The 18,541-nt window shown below is 40.5% G+C and overlaps 1 protein-coding gene across 4 annotated transcripts in view; it reads left to right on the top strand.

Annotated features, from left to right (window-relative positions):
- Positions 1-18,541, top strand: part of RAPGEF4 (Rap guanine nucleotide exchange factor 4) — a 308,486-nt gene that overhangs the window by 75,799 nt on the left and 214,146 nt on the right. The window contains exon 1 of one of the 4 annotated variants that reach the window (XM_082395392.1): positions 3,443-6,434. The exons of the other annotated variants lie outside the window; for them this stretch is intronic. Within the exon in view, the coding sequence (XP_082251518.1) occupies positions 6,423-6,434 (12 nt within the window). The 5' untranslated portion in view covers positions 3,443-6,422. Of the gene's footprint in view, positions 1-3,442; positions 6,435-18,541 lie in introns of those variants that run through there. 4 annotated transcript variants of the gene reach the window in all.

Raw genomic sequence — 18,541 nt, 5'->3', positions numbered from 1 at the left:
GGTACCACGCTCATTTACAAGAAGGATGGGGCAAGAAATCACCTTACATGCAGTCATGGTAAATGGAGTGCTTAGAAAGGCCCTTGCATCCTTTACGCTCATTCCTTTTCAGTTCTTCAAGCTTCTGATTTTTACCTGTGGCTGTTCCTTATCTTTGTCCTTGGCTCAGTATGTCCAAGCGTTAACCCATCGAGCTGGCAGGCTTCGCCACTTGTCCCAGTGTGGCTAAGATTTTAAACTTGATCTAAAAAGAATTTTGTGTAATCAAATAGTTTCCTCCAGAGCCAAACAAATGACAGATGCATTAAGGGAGCAAACCTGTAGGTGAATGAGTGATGCTTTGCCTTGAAAGTCCTGCAAAGCCTTGGAAGGCCTTGGTGGTGAAACCTGTTACTTTTATTCTTGGCAGTAGTGAATAAATTGCAGGGTTACTTGTTTGAAATGTTCCTCTTAGAAAATATTAAAGAGCTCCAACTGCTCTGTAAAGTTCAGAGACAAAAGCGAGTTTTAGGAAGGCAGAGCCAAAGTAGGTTTGCATGAGGTGTGTGCGGAGAGGTTTTCTGTCAATTAAAAGGGACCAAGCTTGAGGCAAATAAGCCGCTTTTTGGATCTTTCATTTAAAAGGTGAACTGAAAAGTCTTTTCCAAAAAGAAAATTCGGAAGACTGGTTTAAGAACAAAAATGACTCCTACTTGTGATGTATGTCATTATAACTGCTTTTGTCCGTGATGACTTATTCAAGTTGCTGGTGGAGGATGGTTTGTGGCAATATTTAAAATTTTATTTTAATTAGGAGGCCTCAGTGCTGTGAAAAAAGTTCCTGAGAAGTTGCTACCTGTGAACATTTTTAAAAATTTATTTTAAAAATTTTCAGGACTTCCCTGGCTGTCCAGTGGTTAAGACTCTGTGCTTCCACTGCAGGGGGCATGGGTTCGATCCCTGGTCAGGGAACTAAGATCCCACATGCCATGTGGCATGACCAAAAAAACAAATTTATTTAAGAAATGTTCAGACGTTCGGAAAATCAAAAAGGATAATACAATGAACGACTATACACTCTCACCTAGTTCAGCAGTTGTTAACATATAGCCATATTTGCTTCATCTTTTTTTGCTGAACCACTTTAATGTAAATGACAGACATCACATTTCATCCTATATATTAGCATATTTCTCCAAAAAATCAGAATATCCTGCTACATACCCATAATACCATTATTTCACCTACAAAACTAAAGATAGTACACTAATGTCATCTATATCCAGTCCACAGTTCAAATTTCCCCATAAATACCCAGAAATAAATACATTAATCCATAAGTATTTTTATATCTGTTTTATTTCAAACCAGGCTCAAATAAAGAACCATGTGTTAACATTTGATTGTTATGTCTAAGTCACTCTCTCTCCCCCTCCCCCCCGCCCTCCCTCTCTGTCTCTCTTTCTCTGTGACATTGACTTGTTTTTTTATTATTTATTTATTTATTTATTTATGGCTGTGTTGGGTCTTCGTTTCTGGGTGAGGGCTTTCTCCAGTTGCGGCAAGCGGGGGCCACTCTTCATCGCGGTGCGCGGGCCTCTCACTATCGCAGCCTCTCTTGTTGCGGAGCACAGGCTCCAGACGCGCAGGCTCAGTAATTGTGGCTCACGGGCCCAGCTGCTCTGCGGCATGTGGGATCTTCCCAGACCAGGGCTCGAACCCGTGTCCCCTGCATTGGCAGGCAGATTCTCAACCACTGCGCCACCAGGGAAGCCCCGACATTGACTTGTTAAAAAGGCCAGGTCAGTTTCTCCCAAATTCAAGGTTTGTCTGATCATTTTCTCATGGTATCTTTTTTTGTACCCCTACCCCAGGGTTTCCTGTAAACGGAAGTTAGAGCTAAATGTTTGATTAGATCAAGTCAAACACTTCTGGCAAGAAGTCAAAGGTGATACTGAGTACATTAGGATGCTCTTAACGTCTGGATGTCTCACTATAAGTGATGCATTGGTTTGATTTGTTTGATCCCTTGGTTGGATTGTATCTGAGTATAGTTTAGGGCTGTTTTTCACAGAGATTTCCCTTAGAGGAAAATTATTAGATGGGGCTATGGATGTTGAAGGTGGTCCTTAGTATCCCAAACCTTGCCACATGATTTTGTAGCTCCGTGGGTCCAACCCCTCATCTGTAACCTCAGAGCATGATTCTGGTCTTCCCTGGCAGTGACTTAAGTGAGCTGAAAAGGATGGAGAGAGTTTTTAGACTGACCTCTTATTTTACAGTTTCGGGTTTGGAACCTCATAGTGAGCAAGAGATTTTAGTAAGATATTTCATTTTTATTTACCTGTTCATGCAACCAAGCACAGAGTACAAATTAGGTGCTCCATCAACGTTTTAACTGGCTAAAGTGCGAATGTGAGGAACTCCATTATCTAGCAACCTGTGTGAATCAGAACTTTATTAATGGGCACACTTGTGCATATACAGTACATGATAATCCTAAGAAATTGTGGAATTCTAAATTACCTTCTGAGTAAAGAATTATCTAGCAGCCTGTGTGAATCAGAACTTTATTAATGGGCACACTTGTGCATATACAGTACATGATAATCCTAAGAAATTGTGGAATTCTAAATTACCTTCCGAGTAAAGAATTATCTAGCAACCTGTGTGAATCAGAACTTTATTAAGGGCACACTTGTGCATATACAGTACATGATAATCCTAAGAAATTGTGGAATTCTAAATTACCTTCCGAGTAAAGAAAATTGACTTACGTTTATTCCACTATTCATTTATTCAGCAAATACTTAATGAGAATCTCCTGTGTGTCAGGTCTGGCTATAGCAGTGAAGAAGATTGACAGGGCTCCTGCTCTGTGGGCCAGGGCTTCTGTTCTACTTGGAGGAGAGAGAAAATGGACTAGCAAGTCAATAATATAATATTATTTCATAGTATAATATATCATTATCATTAAGTAAATTCTATTTCTATTCTTTGAATATAGGTGATCCATTGATGGCATATGTGACACTAATCTGTTAGCAAAATATTGGATAACCAGAACACCTATTTCTTGATTATGTCAGATAACAGAGTCTATAATTCAGCCATTCATTACACTGGTACACAATATCTGTAAGCAACATTAAAACCCAAGCTCATGCTGTCAGCTGAAATTTAAGTTAGATCTGGTAACCAAATATCAAAAGGGAAGGATGACGTAGCTTCAGGATTCAGGTAGAAGCCTCACTGAACCATGAAATGGCAGAAAGAAGGCAGCAGCAAGGTGAGCTGGATATTGCCGCTCCCATCAGCATGGTAAGGAGCTCACTGTTAGGCCATAGTTCCCACACGGTAGAAATTAGATCATCTGAATCATGGGTCTAAATTTGCATGTTCATCTCATTTGCCTGCTTACTTTTGAGGAATGTCATCGTGTGGCAAGCACTCCCAGATTGAGGTTTCCCTCCTTATCTATGCCTTTGATGTCACTTAAAGTGGTTGACAAGGACCAGGAATCTGAGTTACTTCTAACCAGGAAAATTATGGTGTGTAGTCACTAACAGGTAGTACAGTCTACAAGTAGCTCTTTAATAGGCTGAGCGAATAGGCTATTTAAAATCTTACACTGGAGACTTCAATGGCAACAGAGAGCTAGGTAACCCTGCTTCCTTTCCTGACCAAAGGCAAGTTTCCTCAGCTCTCCGCAGATACACACCCAGAGAACTACACGTGAGATTTTGAAATCCTATTCAATTTCATCCCCAGTACTCTTGCTTTATGTTGTCTATTATGTTGTAAGTCAAATTGGTAGCACCCAGAGTATTTTTAAAAATTATTGTCACAAATGTGACCAGCGGCATTATTTCAGTCGTCTATATAAATATATCAAAAAAAAAATATTCCCCAAGATGTAACTGAGGTAGCAGCTTGATGCTTTTCTCTGTACCCTATATCTTTCCTGATGAAAACTTTCTCTCCTCTTTCCTTTCCATGTTTCAGTTGCCAATTTATGATCATATTTGAGGGAGCTGGGATCTCCATCTCAAAGTCAGGTCATATTTTCTTAGCTTAAGTGAATTACAGTAAATTTATTCAGAGTTGGTCAATAATACTTCCCTCTTTTCATGCCTCTTTGATATTAGAACTTAATAAAAAATATTAACGAGGGTATAAAACATCTCACTTTTCAATAGCATCTCAGGAGAGTGAGTGAGTGAGAGAGAAAGGAGAAAGTTATGTTTTTGAATTTCATTCAGAAAAAATTAATTAAAAAGTCTTGGAGTACCATTTTTAGTTCTTGAGAATTGTAATTTAAACTCTTTGACCCTAGTGGCATTGCATACCCTCAGTAAGGAAGTTAAATGGCAAAGTAGTTAAGTGTAGGCTTGGGAGTTTTAAGCCGTGATAATCTTGGATCAAGTATTAATGAGTATCTATGGTTGCTGGTGGCTCTTGGAATAAATAAATACTGATTTACTGTCCAATCCCATGAATTTCTTCTCAGCAAACATAGTCTAATGTTTCCAGTGGTTAGAACAACAACAAGGAGTGTTTTTTGTTTGCTCCCTGACTTCCTGTCTAACATCGTGGGTGAAGATGCTTTTAGGTTGGCAGCATGTTTTGTCATCTTTACATGGAATATTCCAAGTACATGGACTTGTATGAGGAGATGAGTCCAGTGTGTTCAGAGAAGTAGATTGGAAAGTCATTCTCCATCAAACTCATAAAAGACACCACTGAGGTCCTTGCACTAGTGATCTACTACCTGTGTTCCAATCGCATGAACATCATTCTGGCCAAAAACTTTCCTTCACTGTGGGCTATGTTTGAGCATGTGCAAAATAATACACACTTGTGAATGAATTATTTGAAATTTGAAGACAACAATGAAACTAGAGTCTTTAGAAATGAAAGCAATTATTTTAAATTTGTAGTCTGACCCATGCCACAATAAAAGTGGTTTCTTAGCTGTAATAGTTACCCAGAAGCTCTTGTGATTTTATTCTAACCAGGACATACAATATCACAGAGAACCGTTGCTCGGAGGTAATGATTGATCCCATAGAGTTTATTCCCCAAATGTGTCTGTGGCCTCAATAAATATTGTTGACTGAAAATTTTTTTATGCTTTCTGGGATATAAACTGGTAAGAATAAGAAACATGTGCATGTTTCTGCCTTAGGAGAAGAATACAATTTGTAAACAAGAATATTTCTAAGAGTAGTGAATGTTGTCATAGAAATATTTTTACATCTATCTCTATTCCCTAATTTTCAGTGTTTTATTTCTCGATTCTACCAGATACGTTGACAGTTGTTGGACTGAAAAGCTTTTTAGCTATTTCTGTTTACTGCCTCTTTTGGACTATGCAGGGAGAAAAAGCCCTTTTCCATTAATAATCTTTCAAGCCACTATGAGAATAGGAATTATTGAAATAGCAGCTTAGTGTTTGCTGATGCACTTTAAAAACCATATTGGAGTAATATACCTCTCAGAGGCATTTGCTCCTGCTTGAACAGATTTGATGTTCCTATCTGTCTTGGGCTGTCAGAAAAATTAAAGCCCAATGCTTAAAACATAGTATCTTAGAACATAAAAATCTCAGAAGCCCTTTGGGTGGGTTTTAATACTTTATTTAGCATGCAAACAATTTCAGGTTGTTTCAATTTTGCATTAATGGTGGGCTTTCCAGGTAGACCGGTATTTCAAGTAAATGTTTAGTGGCCCTGGGTATTGAGGTTGAACTATACGACCCATCCTCAGAGAGGCAGCCCCTGGCCTGCCTGTTAATGTGCAGGGACCCACCCCCTCATCTGAGGCTTAACTGGAACCTAAAAGCCAAGGGACCTGCTTTCTCCCAAGTCAGAGGCCTGTACTTAACTTTTGGCAACTTTGGAGCTTGTACTGTAGGGTTACTTCCCAGGCCAGAAATTTGCATCAAAGGGCTAAGAAAAATACATCCAAAAATAAACATGAAAGCCAAGACTTCATGCCAGGAACTCCAGCCACACACATCCTGTTGGCTGGTTCTCTTGCCTCTCTCCTCACAGTTCTGCTTCTTTTAAACCGAGCCGGAAGCCTGCTCCGGTGACTCGGACCTCACGTCTGCCCCAGGGTCTCACTCCTCTGTCCTCAAGCTTTTCCATGGGATGGTGAAATGATTCAAATCCAGAAAGGAAGGGAGTGAAGTTACTAGGAGATAAGTAAAGTTAAAAATAATATATGTATATATAGGAAATCTTTTCCTATTGCCTTTGACTGCCTGAGCTTTCCTGAAGAACCACCGGCCCCGGTTTTCTCTCCGGACTAAGATCCTCTTAACAGTAATAGATACTAACAGGAAATAATCAGCGATGAAGGTGCATTTTGCTGTCCAAATAAAGCACCACTCTTCACTGGATGTCTGAGAACACTGAGAAAAAGAAAAAGAAGGACGTATGCCCTACCAGGTCAGAATGGGTCTTTTTTTATTCTTTAGTGGGGAGATATTATATGTCACAGTTTGCAGTTTAGTTCTAGGAATTATACTCTAAAACATCTCTGGCTTTTCTAAGTATGTTCCACCAGACCTAAATATGTACCACGGCACTGACATAATTTGATTTCATCTTTATTTGTGGGGGGGGGGAAGTGGTGGCTCATCTTTTTCTGATTGTGAAGGATATGTTTGTTTAGCCTGATGATCTTAAATGTTTCTAGGAGATATTTGTTCATAAGTAGGCAGAGTTACATTTATCACATTAATATTAAATATATGTATTTATCTGGTGAATGGCATATATTAAAAATGAATTTGGGGCAAGGAAACAGATTGATTTCATCCTCTGGATGCCCTGGTAGGCACCTTGCCTGCAGCTCTCAGACTATATGAAGTCCTTAGTGTTTATGGGAATTCTGTTACATTATTGATGACTTGAAGTCCTGCCAGCTCCAAAAGCTGTGATCTCACTGTTTCTCAGAAGATGATCAGGGGGCCTGAACAGATCAAGGCTTGGCTGTCAGGTGCCAGGAATGCCCAGATGTTGCGGGTAGGCTTGCTGGCAGGGTGCTGGAATTGCTTCTGAGCTGGTATTCCTTTGGGTGTTCATTTCGGGAGTGTGCAGTGGTCACTCACGTCTTTTAGGAGTCGCTTTTGGTGGAGGTTTTGAAATCCTTCCCCTGGTTGTGCATTTACCTGCACGCTGTTGACACCTCCCCCCTACCCTCTCCCCGCACTTTAATCTTGCAGTGGCCCTCTTCACTGTCTCAGCTCACTTGCCAGGCTGCGTGCCTGCTAAAGAGCTGCTCGACTCAATGTTAATTGATCCCACTTTGAAAATTTCATCTCTAGAAGCTTCTGTCGTATTCGACACACATAGTTGGCTCCCACCACGGGGAGGTGCAAAATGCACCGCATCTGTCTTCCTGGTTTACGATCTAGTGGAGAAGACAGACAGCATAAACACAAATCACCCTGATATCAGACAAACTGAAAAGTACCATGAGATAAGACACAGGGTGATGAAGGACATATGGCGGAGGGCAGGGAGAGATTCATTTCCACCCAGGCTATCATTTCATCCAAAGACAAAGAGATCTGGTGAATTCTTGTGTGGCTAACAAGGCTGTTTTTCAGCCTCCCTAAAGGATTGGGGTCAGTTAACCAAATTACAGTGTGTGAGACAGGCTTGTCGCAAGGGACTGACCACGCAGAAGAGGCAGGGCTTCCTCACTTGTGCTGTGCTGCCTGCTGCCTTCTCCTCCTGTTCTGCACCCCTGGGCGGGCTTGGTTAGGGGTCTGCCTGCCCTCTGAGGGTGTCATGTGTTGTATTTCCAAATGCCTGGCTTTGTGTTCTGTTTATTGTTCAGTCATCATCTGGAGAAATCTGTTCTGAGGTTTAACCGGGTCCCCAGGGCAAAGGCAGTTCTAGTTGGGAAAACTTTTAAGAACTTGAGACTTTCAGAAGGAACACGTGGTATGCGCTGGGGATATCGTTAAGCTCTTTATGTGTCAGGAGCCCTCTGGTCATGGGACTTTCCTCCTCTCATCAGGCCAAATTCCACTCCTGTGTAGTCTACAGGCCACCGCGGAGAGGTTAGGGCGCAGTCACTGGGGCAGGGTGTCTGACACTGAGAAAGGAGCAGCAGGAAATCCTGTCCCAAAGTCGGCAGCTCCGAATTCCTGCAGTCTTGCCTGGGGTTGATCTCACTGACCTCAGTGTTCTGAGCTGTCTAACTCAAACCAATAAATGCAAGACAGACCTTCTAAAGGCTACTGATGTGGTCGAGTTTTCTGGCCTGAAATTCTGATCTATTCCTGGTTTAACCCAACTTTGCTGAATGCCCTTTTGGAAAGCTCTCCAGCTTCCTAGGCCACCTGTTTGTAAAATAAATGTACCTTTACTGAAATCCTGCCTTGCTGACAGCAGTGGTTCAAGTTAATGTTGAACGTTAGGTGCCTTATGAGTTGAAAAATTTAGTGCCTCGTCCTCGCCTTTTGGTTTGCAAATTCAAGAAGGCAGAGCCACAAATTATGTGAATGAAAAGGATAAAGTATAGGCAACAGTTATTATTGTATCAAAATACATTATTTGAAAGGCAAGAAAAACTTTTTGTTATCTTTCATTTATAGTTGTAATTCTTAAAACTAGTTCCACATTAGAATTACCTGGGGGGTTATTAGAAAATTCCCGTGCATGGGCGCTCTCTAGACCAGTGAAACCAGAATCTCTAGAAGGTGGGGCCTGGGCATCATAGCTTCTTAAAGCTCCCCAGATGAATCTGCCGAGAACCCCTGTCCTCCAGCTCCAGGCTCTGGTATCCACTCTGCCGCTTTGCACTTGCTGCTTCTGCATGTACCTGGCTGGCATCTTTGCCCAGTGCTAAGGCTCTACAATTGAATAATGTGTTGGTTCCTTACTAGTCTGTGTAAAATTTTCCCAGTGTAATTATTCCTTCCCTCATACAGACATTCTGCTTCCAAACTGGGGTTTCTGCCAGATGTAAGTGATAATGGCCATCAGTACTTCAGAGACAGAGTGAGGGGGATTGATTTGAAGCTTTGTGATTAGAGGTGACCTCTGTGGTCTGGCTATTAAAAGTGCGAGAATAAGGTGCAGAATCACCCCCCGAATTCCAGTCCTACAAGCACACATTCTCCTAGTTGTCAGGACAATGGTGTCATCATACATCACGTAGTTCCTGGAAAATTCCACTGTGCCCTTGTGAGAGATAAGAGTGAAAAAGGCAAGTAATATCTTAGTGTTATTATGAAGAGAGTTTTGAACTCATGGACTCGCTGAGAATGTCTAGATCCACCTCATCCCTGGACTATACTTTGAGAATCACTTCTTTAAGATAAATTCCCAGAAAAAGTTTTCCCATGAAAACTTTTATGGCTCTTGATAAATATGACCAAATGTATTTTCAGTGACTTTTATCCTGCCACCAGGAGTATTTGAGCATGGCTGTTACATCCAGCCTTGGTTAGCATGACCATTTTATATACATTTATATATGTGTGTGTATATATATGTATATATACTTATATATGTTTATATATTTTCCATCATATTGTTATTATGTTTGATTACTGCTGGGGTGGTAGGGATTTTCTTAAATATTTCTTTACTGATTATACTTTCTCTTTCAGGACATGTTACTCATACATACATTGGCATTTACTTATCAATTTATGTGAATGCTTTATGCTTTATTTGATCAAGACATTAATTTTTTTGTAATTCCTGCAAATATTATTATCTTGGTCTGTTTTCATTTTTCATAATATTTAATGTACATAAATTCTAAATCCATTAAATCTACCATAATTTTCCATAATTACCAAAGGTTTCATCGTACATAGCAGATAGCATCTTAAACAAGGTACTCATTAATAAATGAAAATTAATAAGTTAAAATCCTTACATGAATTCCTGGTAATAATAATTGTAAGCATGTGCATAATCATCCTAGTGAGTCCTGGTATTATTAATAAATTTTTAGAGATGTTTTAGCACAGTTGGCAATTAATTCCTTCAAATTCTCTTTCTTGCTTTCTGCTTGTTGCTTTATATTTTCTTCTTCCTCATCCTGGCCCCTTCTCCAGACTTCTCTTAGGTCTGAAATGTCCAACTTGTCTTTTCTCCCCTCCGACTATTTATTCAAACTTTCAAACACTCAGAAAAATTGAAAAAATTTTTTCTCTCTCTCCATATATATATTTACATTTCTCTGTGTGTGTATATATAGACACGAATACATATGCTCATATATGTTTGTTTTGCTAAACCATTTGAAAACGTGTTATTGATACCATGATACTTTACTCTTCAGTACTTCAGTTTAACTTTGTTCCCCTGCCCCTCCTTGTCCTAGCCAGTCTCCCTTTACAATCAGCTGTTTATTTATCTCTTCCTTTCCAATCCCATCCCACCACCGCTGGTGTCTCGCCTCAAGTTCAGCCAAAATAAGGGAGGCAGTGCAGCGTTTAAAGGCCGTGGACTGGAATTGGCTAGATCCTGACAGTCCTGGCTTTGCTTCCCACCAGCTCTGTGTCCTCAGGCACGTTACACAGTCTCCCTGAACCTCCTTCCTCATTTGTCAAAAGGGGGGTACAGTAATCCTATCACACGTGGCTGGAAGAAACGATATGATGTAATCAGTCCCTTAGCTCCAAAGAAGCATCCAGTAAATGCCTTGAGAGGCAGTGAAGGATGGACACACAGACAGAGCCAGGAGTTCAGACACACATGCCTGCTCAGACACCTGGTGCTGCTCTCACTGCTGCCCGGGGAGAAGTGTAAACCATCTACCGCGGCATTCGAAGGTCTCTAAATTTGTCCCTATATCCTTTCCCAGCCATATTGCCTCTACTAATTTATACACATACTTTTATCACACATGTCAGCGAGCATATGTGGTGCATCCACTAAATGCCAGAGGCTGCTCTAGGCACTGGGGCACAGACCTGAACAGAGTGTGACCCTCAAGGAGCTCACAGTCTAATGAAGAGGAATATATGAAAATCTTACCATATGAATAGATATGAGCTACAGCAGAGGTGCATGCAGGGGCTGGAGGTGGGAGGAGGACAGAGTATCTGCCAGGGGGAGTCAGAGGGTTTCCAGAGGAAACCTCCTCTGTGCGTTGTCATCATGAGGCTGATAGGAGTGCGACTGACAGAAAGATGCCAGCTGGACGCAGGCTAAAGAATACAGGTGCTGCAGATGGAACACATTTGTGTTCTGAGGGGACACAGAGAGGGTCATAGCAGCCCTCCCAGTGCGAGGGCTGGCTTCTCTCATCTTCAAGTTCTTCATGAAGACAAGAGCCCACCAGAGCCTCCTGGCCTTTCCTGAGAACAGAACAGGGATGTTTTTGTTTTTAATCGAAGCCTGGTTGATTTACAACGTTGTGTTAATTTCTGCTGTACAGCAAAGTGATTCAGTTATACATATCTACATTCTGTTTCATATTCGTTTCCATTTTGGTTTATCACAGGGTATTGAATATAGTTCCGTGTGCTATACAGCAGGACCTTGTTGTTTATCCAACCTATATATATAATAGTTTGCATCTACTAATCCCAAACTCCCAACCCATCCCTCCCCCACTCTTCCTCCCCCTTGGCAGCCACAAGTCTGTTCTCTATGTCTGTGAGTCTGTTTCGTAGATAAGTTCATCTGTGTCATATTTTAGATTCCACATATAACTGATATCATATGGTATTTGTCTTTCTCTTTTTGACTTCACGTAGAATGATCTCTAGGTCCATCCATGTGGCTGCAAATGGCATTATTCTTCCTTGTGGCTGAGTAGTATTCCACTGTATACATGTACCACATCTTCTTTATCCATTCGTCTGTCGATGGACATTTAGGTTGTTTCCATGTCTTGGCTATTGTGAATAGTGCTGTGAACATGGGGGTGCATGTCAGAACAGGGTTTTTGTCTCCTTCTTCCCCTCCCTGAAGCCCTCCTTCAGTTTTTCCAGAGACTAGCTTTGTACCTGTTTGCTCCCTGGAGCAGAAACACATAACAAGCCCAGAAGTGTTAACTAAGAGACTGAAGGTCACATCCTCAGTGAAACAGCCCCTAGCAGACCCCAGCTTCAGGTCTGCTAACTATTACTCCCACCCTGCTTCCCAGTCTCTTTGCTGTGTGTTCCCTTTGCTTCCAATCATCTCTCTTCTCCACCTGTACCATGATCCAGCCCAGACGTTGTCTCCTTTCTAACGTCTCCCAGACCACCTTCTCCAGATCAGGTGAATAACATCAGGAAACAATGACGGCAGCCCGTTCACATAGGTGTTACCTATTGGCAGTTCATTTTCTAAATCAGATCTGCCTGTGAATGGAAGGCTGGGAGGAGGCTGAGTTTCCTCCTGAGGAGTTGAGGATCCAGATGATCAAAAAGAAAAGGACTCTGAGAAAGACAGGTTGAGATCAGATCAGAAAGGCCAACATCTGGGATTGCTCAAGTTAAGGGAAAAGGAAGGCCCAGAACGCTGCCATTCTTCAAACAGACCAAGAAACCTGGAAGCCGAGAGCTGCTGGGGCTGAGAGAGCCCTGAGCAAGAGGCCAAATGTTGCTTCAAGACTGACGCAGAGGAAGCTAAGGACTGTTACAGGCATGCCGAGGGGTCCACTTGGCTTCTGCTGTGTTTGGAGGCCTGCAGGGCTTCATCAGTTGGGGCTTTCACTGGGGGCTCTGCTGACCCTGCTGCAGCAAGAGTTCCTAGTGACCATCAAGCCTGGGTCCTTGGGTCACAGAAGGTGTTGATGAAGATAATCAATAATAAGAATAGAAAAGAGTTTTATTTGAGTCAAACTGAGAACTAGCCCAGAAGCCAGCTTCCCAGGTTACTCTGAGAAGCCGCTCCGGAGAAGCAGGGTTTTCGGCACAGTTTCGTATCTTGTCAGAACAAAGAACCTTGAACAAGTCAGGGATACATTTCTTCAAGGTTTCAAAAACAAACAAACCAGACTAGCACATATACAGCGAGTCGGTGTGGCCTTGGAATCCTGGGAAGGGAGTCTTATCACTGAAGGAGAACCAGCATTGGCATCCCAGGAAGGGAGGCATTTAATCTTTATTTTTAATATGGACATTCTTTTCTTCTGGTCAGTGCACCTTTTTCTTTAATAATTAAAGCAGATGTACAATGTATGTGTGATAGGCCACAAACAGGCTGTTTTAGTTAGCATAAAATTCAAGTTAACTCGTGTATAAGCCAGAATGACTTCCCTGTATCTCAATATGTGAAAATTTCTGTTATCAAAGGCATAGAATGTTCCACTGAGTCTTTCATCTGTGTTCCCCTGGGACGTGGGGGAATCTTCTCCAGTCTCAGGTAAGAGGCAGGCGAGCCCCCTAGAGCATCATGTTTGAGGGATCCATGACATCTGTCTAAAGGCCAGATCTGATTGAAAAACTTCGTGCTCATTTGTATTTTACATTTACATTTAGTCTCAAGAATATAGTTTAGGTATCCTGAATTCAGTTATGGGGAATTTGGGCATAAAAAGAGCTTTCCGTTTGCTTAGGAAAAAATTAGAGTTAGACCCAAATGTTCGTGTTTTGCCCTGAAGTAATAGAATAACTTATTTAGTCCATTGACACATAGGTCTGTGTGTAGAGCGTCAGGAAAGAGGAATTGTCCAGAGCAGGTGCTTCTACTCTGGGATTTGTGATCCCTGGGAGTTCATGGAGTAGCTACTGAGAAACCTGCAAACCTCTGATATTTTTGTGTGTGTGTATTTTTCTGAAAAGAAAGTCCATACTTTCATCCTAATCCAAAAGGGGTGTGTTTTTCCAGGGAGATTAAGGACCATTTTCCATAGAATCAGAAGGATCCAGACCAGATTATATAGCATGTTCCTCCTTTATGTGGGAGAATACGAACATTTACACTTAATTTCATGCATCTTTACAGAATTTGTGATGGTGGGAATGGAGATAGAAAAATAATTTTCATTGTGGTTCTAAGGCTTTGCCATTGGTATCCAGAAACTTTTTGTAGTGAAAGAGAAATAATTAGGAAAAAAAATGCCAAGTTTTAGGCTCAAAACAGAAATGCTTTACTTTGAGATTTTCTACCAAAGCCTGTTTTAAAATAGGTATTTCTCATTTATGGATCCATCGCCCCTCTAAATAGAGCACATTTGAATATTTTGTATTCAGTTCCAAAATGATTGAACTTTAATAATTTTTCATGGAAATGTGGTTTGTGTTCTTAGTTCCATAACCCCTCCCCAAACCATCCACATTTAATAATGACCATACAACTAACTGAAAAACTTCAGACAATGGTACTTTATTTTTCTTTTCCTCATTCTTTTTTTTTTTTTTAATTGGGGTATAGTTGATTTACAATGTTGTGTTAGTTTCAGGCGCACAGCAAAGTGAATCAGTTGTACATATACATATATCCACTCTTTTTTTAAATTCTTTTCCCATATAGGCCATTACAGAGTACTGAGTAGAGTTCCCTGTGCTATACGGTAGGTCCATATTAGTTATCTATTTTATATATTGTAGTGTGTATATGTCAATCCCAATTTATCCCTCCCCCACCCCATTATCCCCTGGTAACCATAAGTTTGTTTTCTACATCTATGACTCTACTTCTCTTTTGTAAATAAGTTCATTTGTACCCTTTTTTTTAGATTCCACATATAAGTGATATCACATGATATTTGTCTTTCTATGTCTGACTTCACTTAGTATGACAATCTCTAGGTCCATCAGTGTTGCTGCAAATGGCATTATTTTGTTCTTTTTTATGGCTGAGTAATATTCCATTGTATATATGTACCACATCTTTATCCATTCCTCTGTTGTTGGACATTTAGGTTGCTTCTATGTCCTGGCTATTGTAAATAGTGCTGCAGTGAACATTGGGGTGCACGTATCTTTTGGAATTATGTTTTTTTCTGGATATATGCCTAGGAGTGGGATTGCTGGCTCATATGGTAGTTCTATTTTTAGTTTTTTAAGGAACCTCCATACTGTTCTCCATAGTGGCCATACCAATTTACATTCTCATCAACAGTGCAGGAGGGTTCCCTTTTCTCCACACCCTCTCCAGCATTTATTGTTTGTAGATTTTTTGATTATGGACATTCTGACCTGTGTGAGGTGATACTTCATTGTAGTTTTGATTTACATTTCTCTAATAATTAGTGATGTTGAGCATCTCTTCATGTGCTTTTTGGCCATCTGTAGTCTTCTTTGGAGATATGTCTGTTTAGATTTTCTGCCCATTTTTTGATTGGGTTTTTTGTTTTTTGATATTGAGCTGCATGAGCTGTTTGTGTATTTTGGAGATTAATCCTTTGTCTGTTGCTTCGTTTGCCAATATTTTCTCCCGTTCTGAGGGTCAGACAGTGGTACTTTTAAAAATTAGCTATAGCATGGCCCATTATGCAAAGCAAAAACTGTCTTATTTTGTTATTTTAGAGAAATTTAATTTATTGAGACTAGGTGATGCATGCATTTGGTAAAAAAAAAAAAAAAATTCTAAAATTAGGGCAGGGTATATATAATAAAAGGTATATTTTTCTTCCACCCCTGCCCCCAACCACAGCTCTCTTCTCCAGTAGCAACCCCCTGTTTTGGGGCATCTTCTGTAGAATATTTTATGCAGAGTATTCTCTTTGATTGGTTATTGGGCAAGACTTCCAAAGCTGATATTTGACTCTTCTTCTCAAGCCCTTAAGAAAGAAAGAAAAACAAGTTTTTAAATTTCTAAATGTATCAAGATATTTTGAATTGCAGTCTTTACACAAATTGACCCTAAAGTACCTCCCAGGGTTTCAGTGTACTTTCTCCTTTTGCTTTACTATTCCATTACATTCTAACGACTTGAACCTCCTATGGCATTGTCTGATCTTTTAAATTTGAGAACATTATTGCAAAATGCAACTATGGTTCAAATAGAAAATTTTAACCAAGCATGTCTTTGTGGTATAATTTTAATTTTTAGGTATTAAGAAATGATAAGTTTGTTGAAAATTCAAACTAATATACATGCTTAGTAATGTTAAAAGTATAAGAAGTATAAAAATACTTCTTTCAATTTGAATAGAGATGTTTAGTTATTATGACTACGGGATACCACATTGATATCATGCTAGTAAATAAAACATGGGAAATTCTTTTGGCATTAATTTTATAAGCAGTTATTTCTGTAAATAACCTCCATCCTCTGCATTTCCTGAGTTGATGTATATGTACCAATGGAGGCAGGCATCCCTTGTGGTGTAGATGACCTTGCATCCATGGCCCTTGAGAGAATAAATATTTATGTTGACAGTGCAGCTGTCATGAACTGAGTTCATAAAATTGAGTTTGGGTTTTTTAATCTGACATATTATTCTTGCTTAATTTCATTGTGCTGACGGTGGTCCCAGTGCTATAAATCAGGGAGTGTTTTGCCCACAAAAGAAAAGGAGAGTAGGAATAATATGAAATATGGCCTTTGTTTTTATTAAAAGTGTTTATTCATTTGGGTACCTGTTTTTTTTCAGCTGCTAGTTCCCTGGATCTTATTATTTTTTAAAATAGATCTATGATGATTTGAAGTAAGGGGTAGCACAAAGCTCATAAAACTAAAATGTGAAACAAGTGAGGGGTATTGTTAAAAAAAAAAAACACCTATTTTTTAAATATATAAAAGTAGGACACACGTATGCAAATTCAAACAGCACAGTCAAGGCCGACTACATAATTTTTAGGGCCCAGTGCAAAATAAAAATGTAAGGTTCCTTTCCTCAGAGGAAAAAAAATGTCATTAATGGTGCTAAAATATAAAAGCTTTTTCCTTTCTTCTTCTTTCTCTATCTGAACTCATCATGTTTCTTATTTGCTATTTAATGTTGTTCTAAGTAAAGAAAAACTAAAAATTATTAGCACAGGTTTACTCTTTATCTTTCTGTGGTGCAATGTCAGTTTTAGATGCAAACGTAAGAATATTTAACTTGTATGTGGAATCACTGAAATTACATAATTTGTATTTCCTAGCTTGTACATGCATATGTGTTTCATTTTTTATCAGAAGAGTAGAAACCGTGCACAAAGCTGATTCAGCTGTTTTTATTTCTTTAGTTCTTGGTGCACACACCTACCCACACTCTCCCTCTTCAGCTTACAGATGAGTAAGGAAAGACTGAAAGGAAGAGGACTGTGGGTTGCCCTAGCTTTCCTTTCTCTTCGCACTTATTTTCAGCGTGATTGGCTAATACCGGGAAGTAACGTGAATAAGAAAGGATATGATAGCGTTCCTTTGTCAGTGCCACTGCATTCTTAACTGTGTTTACAGCAAGCTCTGGTTAGAACAGAAAATGGGAACTTGGGCTGTCAGCGCCAGGATTTACTCATTGGAAGATGTAACTTGCTTACCTTGTACTTGCTTTGAGTCATGTTGAACTCCCGGGCGTCATGAGTCCACCCTGATTCTGTCCTCAGGAGGCATGGGGAATGCTGGATGTAAAACAGTGCCTCAGGGAACAGTAGACGTGCATATTGCACTATCTCCTTTGCTCGTGCACGTGCACCACTGTCCCACTGGACTTCACTTACAAAACACACGTTCAAAGATAAAATTATTAAGAACTTCAAGATGGTGACAGCAGAGCATTAAGCTTTCCAGAGCCTGAGCATGGGCCCTGTGCCTCCTCATAGGTCTCATGCCCACGGAGCCAGCCCTGAGCTTAGAAATGCATGAAACAGAGAAAGTAAGCCTCTTCCTTTTCCGTCCCCACTCACACTCCCAGCTCCTCTTACCAGAGGAAATTATCTTGTTTCTTCACTAACATTTCAGCTGCTACTTAACGATGGACATAGCTATAGATAGGTAGATATAGGTATAGCTAGGTAGATACGTGCACGTAAAGTGGTAGATTAAATATGACCGCAAGTTCTTTGCAGCTTTTGCAATCAAGAGGTGGAGGCTGCTTTCCTCCTCTCGAAGCCAGACTGGCCTTGGGACAGGCTCTGACCGAGAGCGAGAGCTACAGGAGTGGTGTGACTTCCGCGTCGGCCTGGAGAGGCCCTGTAGTTTCATGCTTGTGCCCTGGGAGTGCTTCCTCCACTGTGCAGAGATGCCCAAGATGAAGAACGATGTGGTCCATCCCAGTCGTCTCAGCCTCACCAGCTGAGGCCGAAATGAGAAGTGAGTCCATAGCCCCACCCCGCTGACTGCAGCCACTTGAGTAAGCTCAGGTGATGCCAACAGAAGAACCGCCCAGGGAGCCCGACAGAATTATGAGAAATAATAGTCATTGTTTTAAGCCATTTTAAGTTTGGCCGTGGTTTGTAATGAGCAATACAGATATAAGGGCATATGCATTAAAAACATTTAAACTTGTATACGCCCATAAATGGGATTACATCATTCATATTGTATCTTGCTTTTTTCCACTGAGAGACCCTTCTGCCTCAGTCCATTCCGATGAACCACATTATGCTACAGAGTTTTCCGTTGGCTGGATTACTATAGTTATTTAACCTATTACCCTGTTGACAGACAGTTATTTTGGTTTTTGTTCTCATAAACAGTGCAGCAATGTCCGT

The sequence above is a fragment of the Balaenoptera borealis genome (assembly GCF_965194805.1).
Source record: "Balaenoptera borealis genome assembly, chromosome: 6".
Lineage (NCBI taxonomy): Eukaryota > Metazoa > Chordata > Mammalia > Artiodactyla > Balaenopteridae > Balaenoptera > Balaenoptera borealis.
Note: the sequence above shows the minus strand (reverse complement) of the source record. Positions and strands in the feature narration are given on the sequence as shown.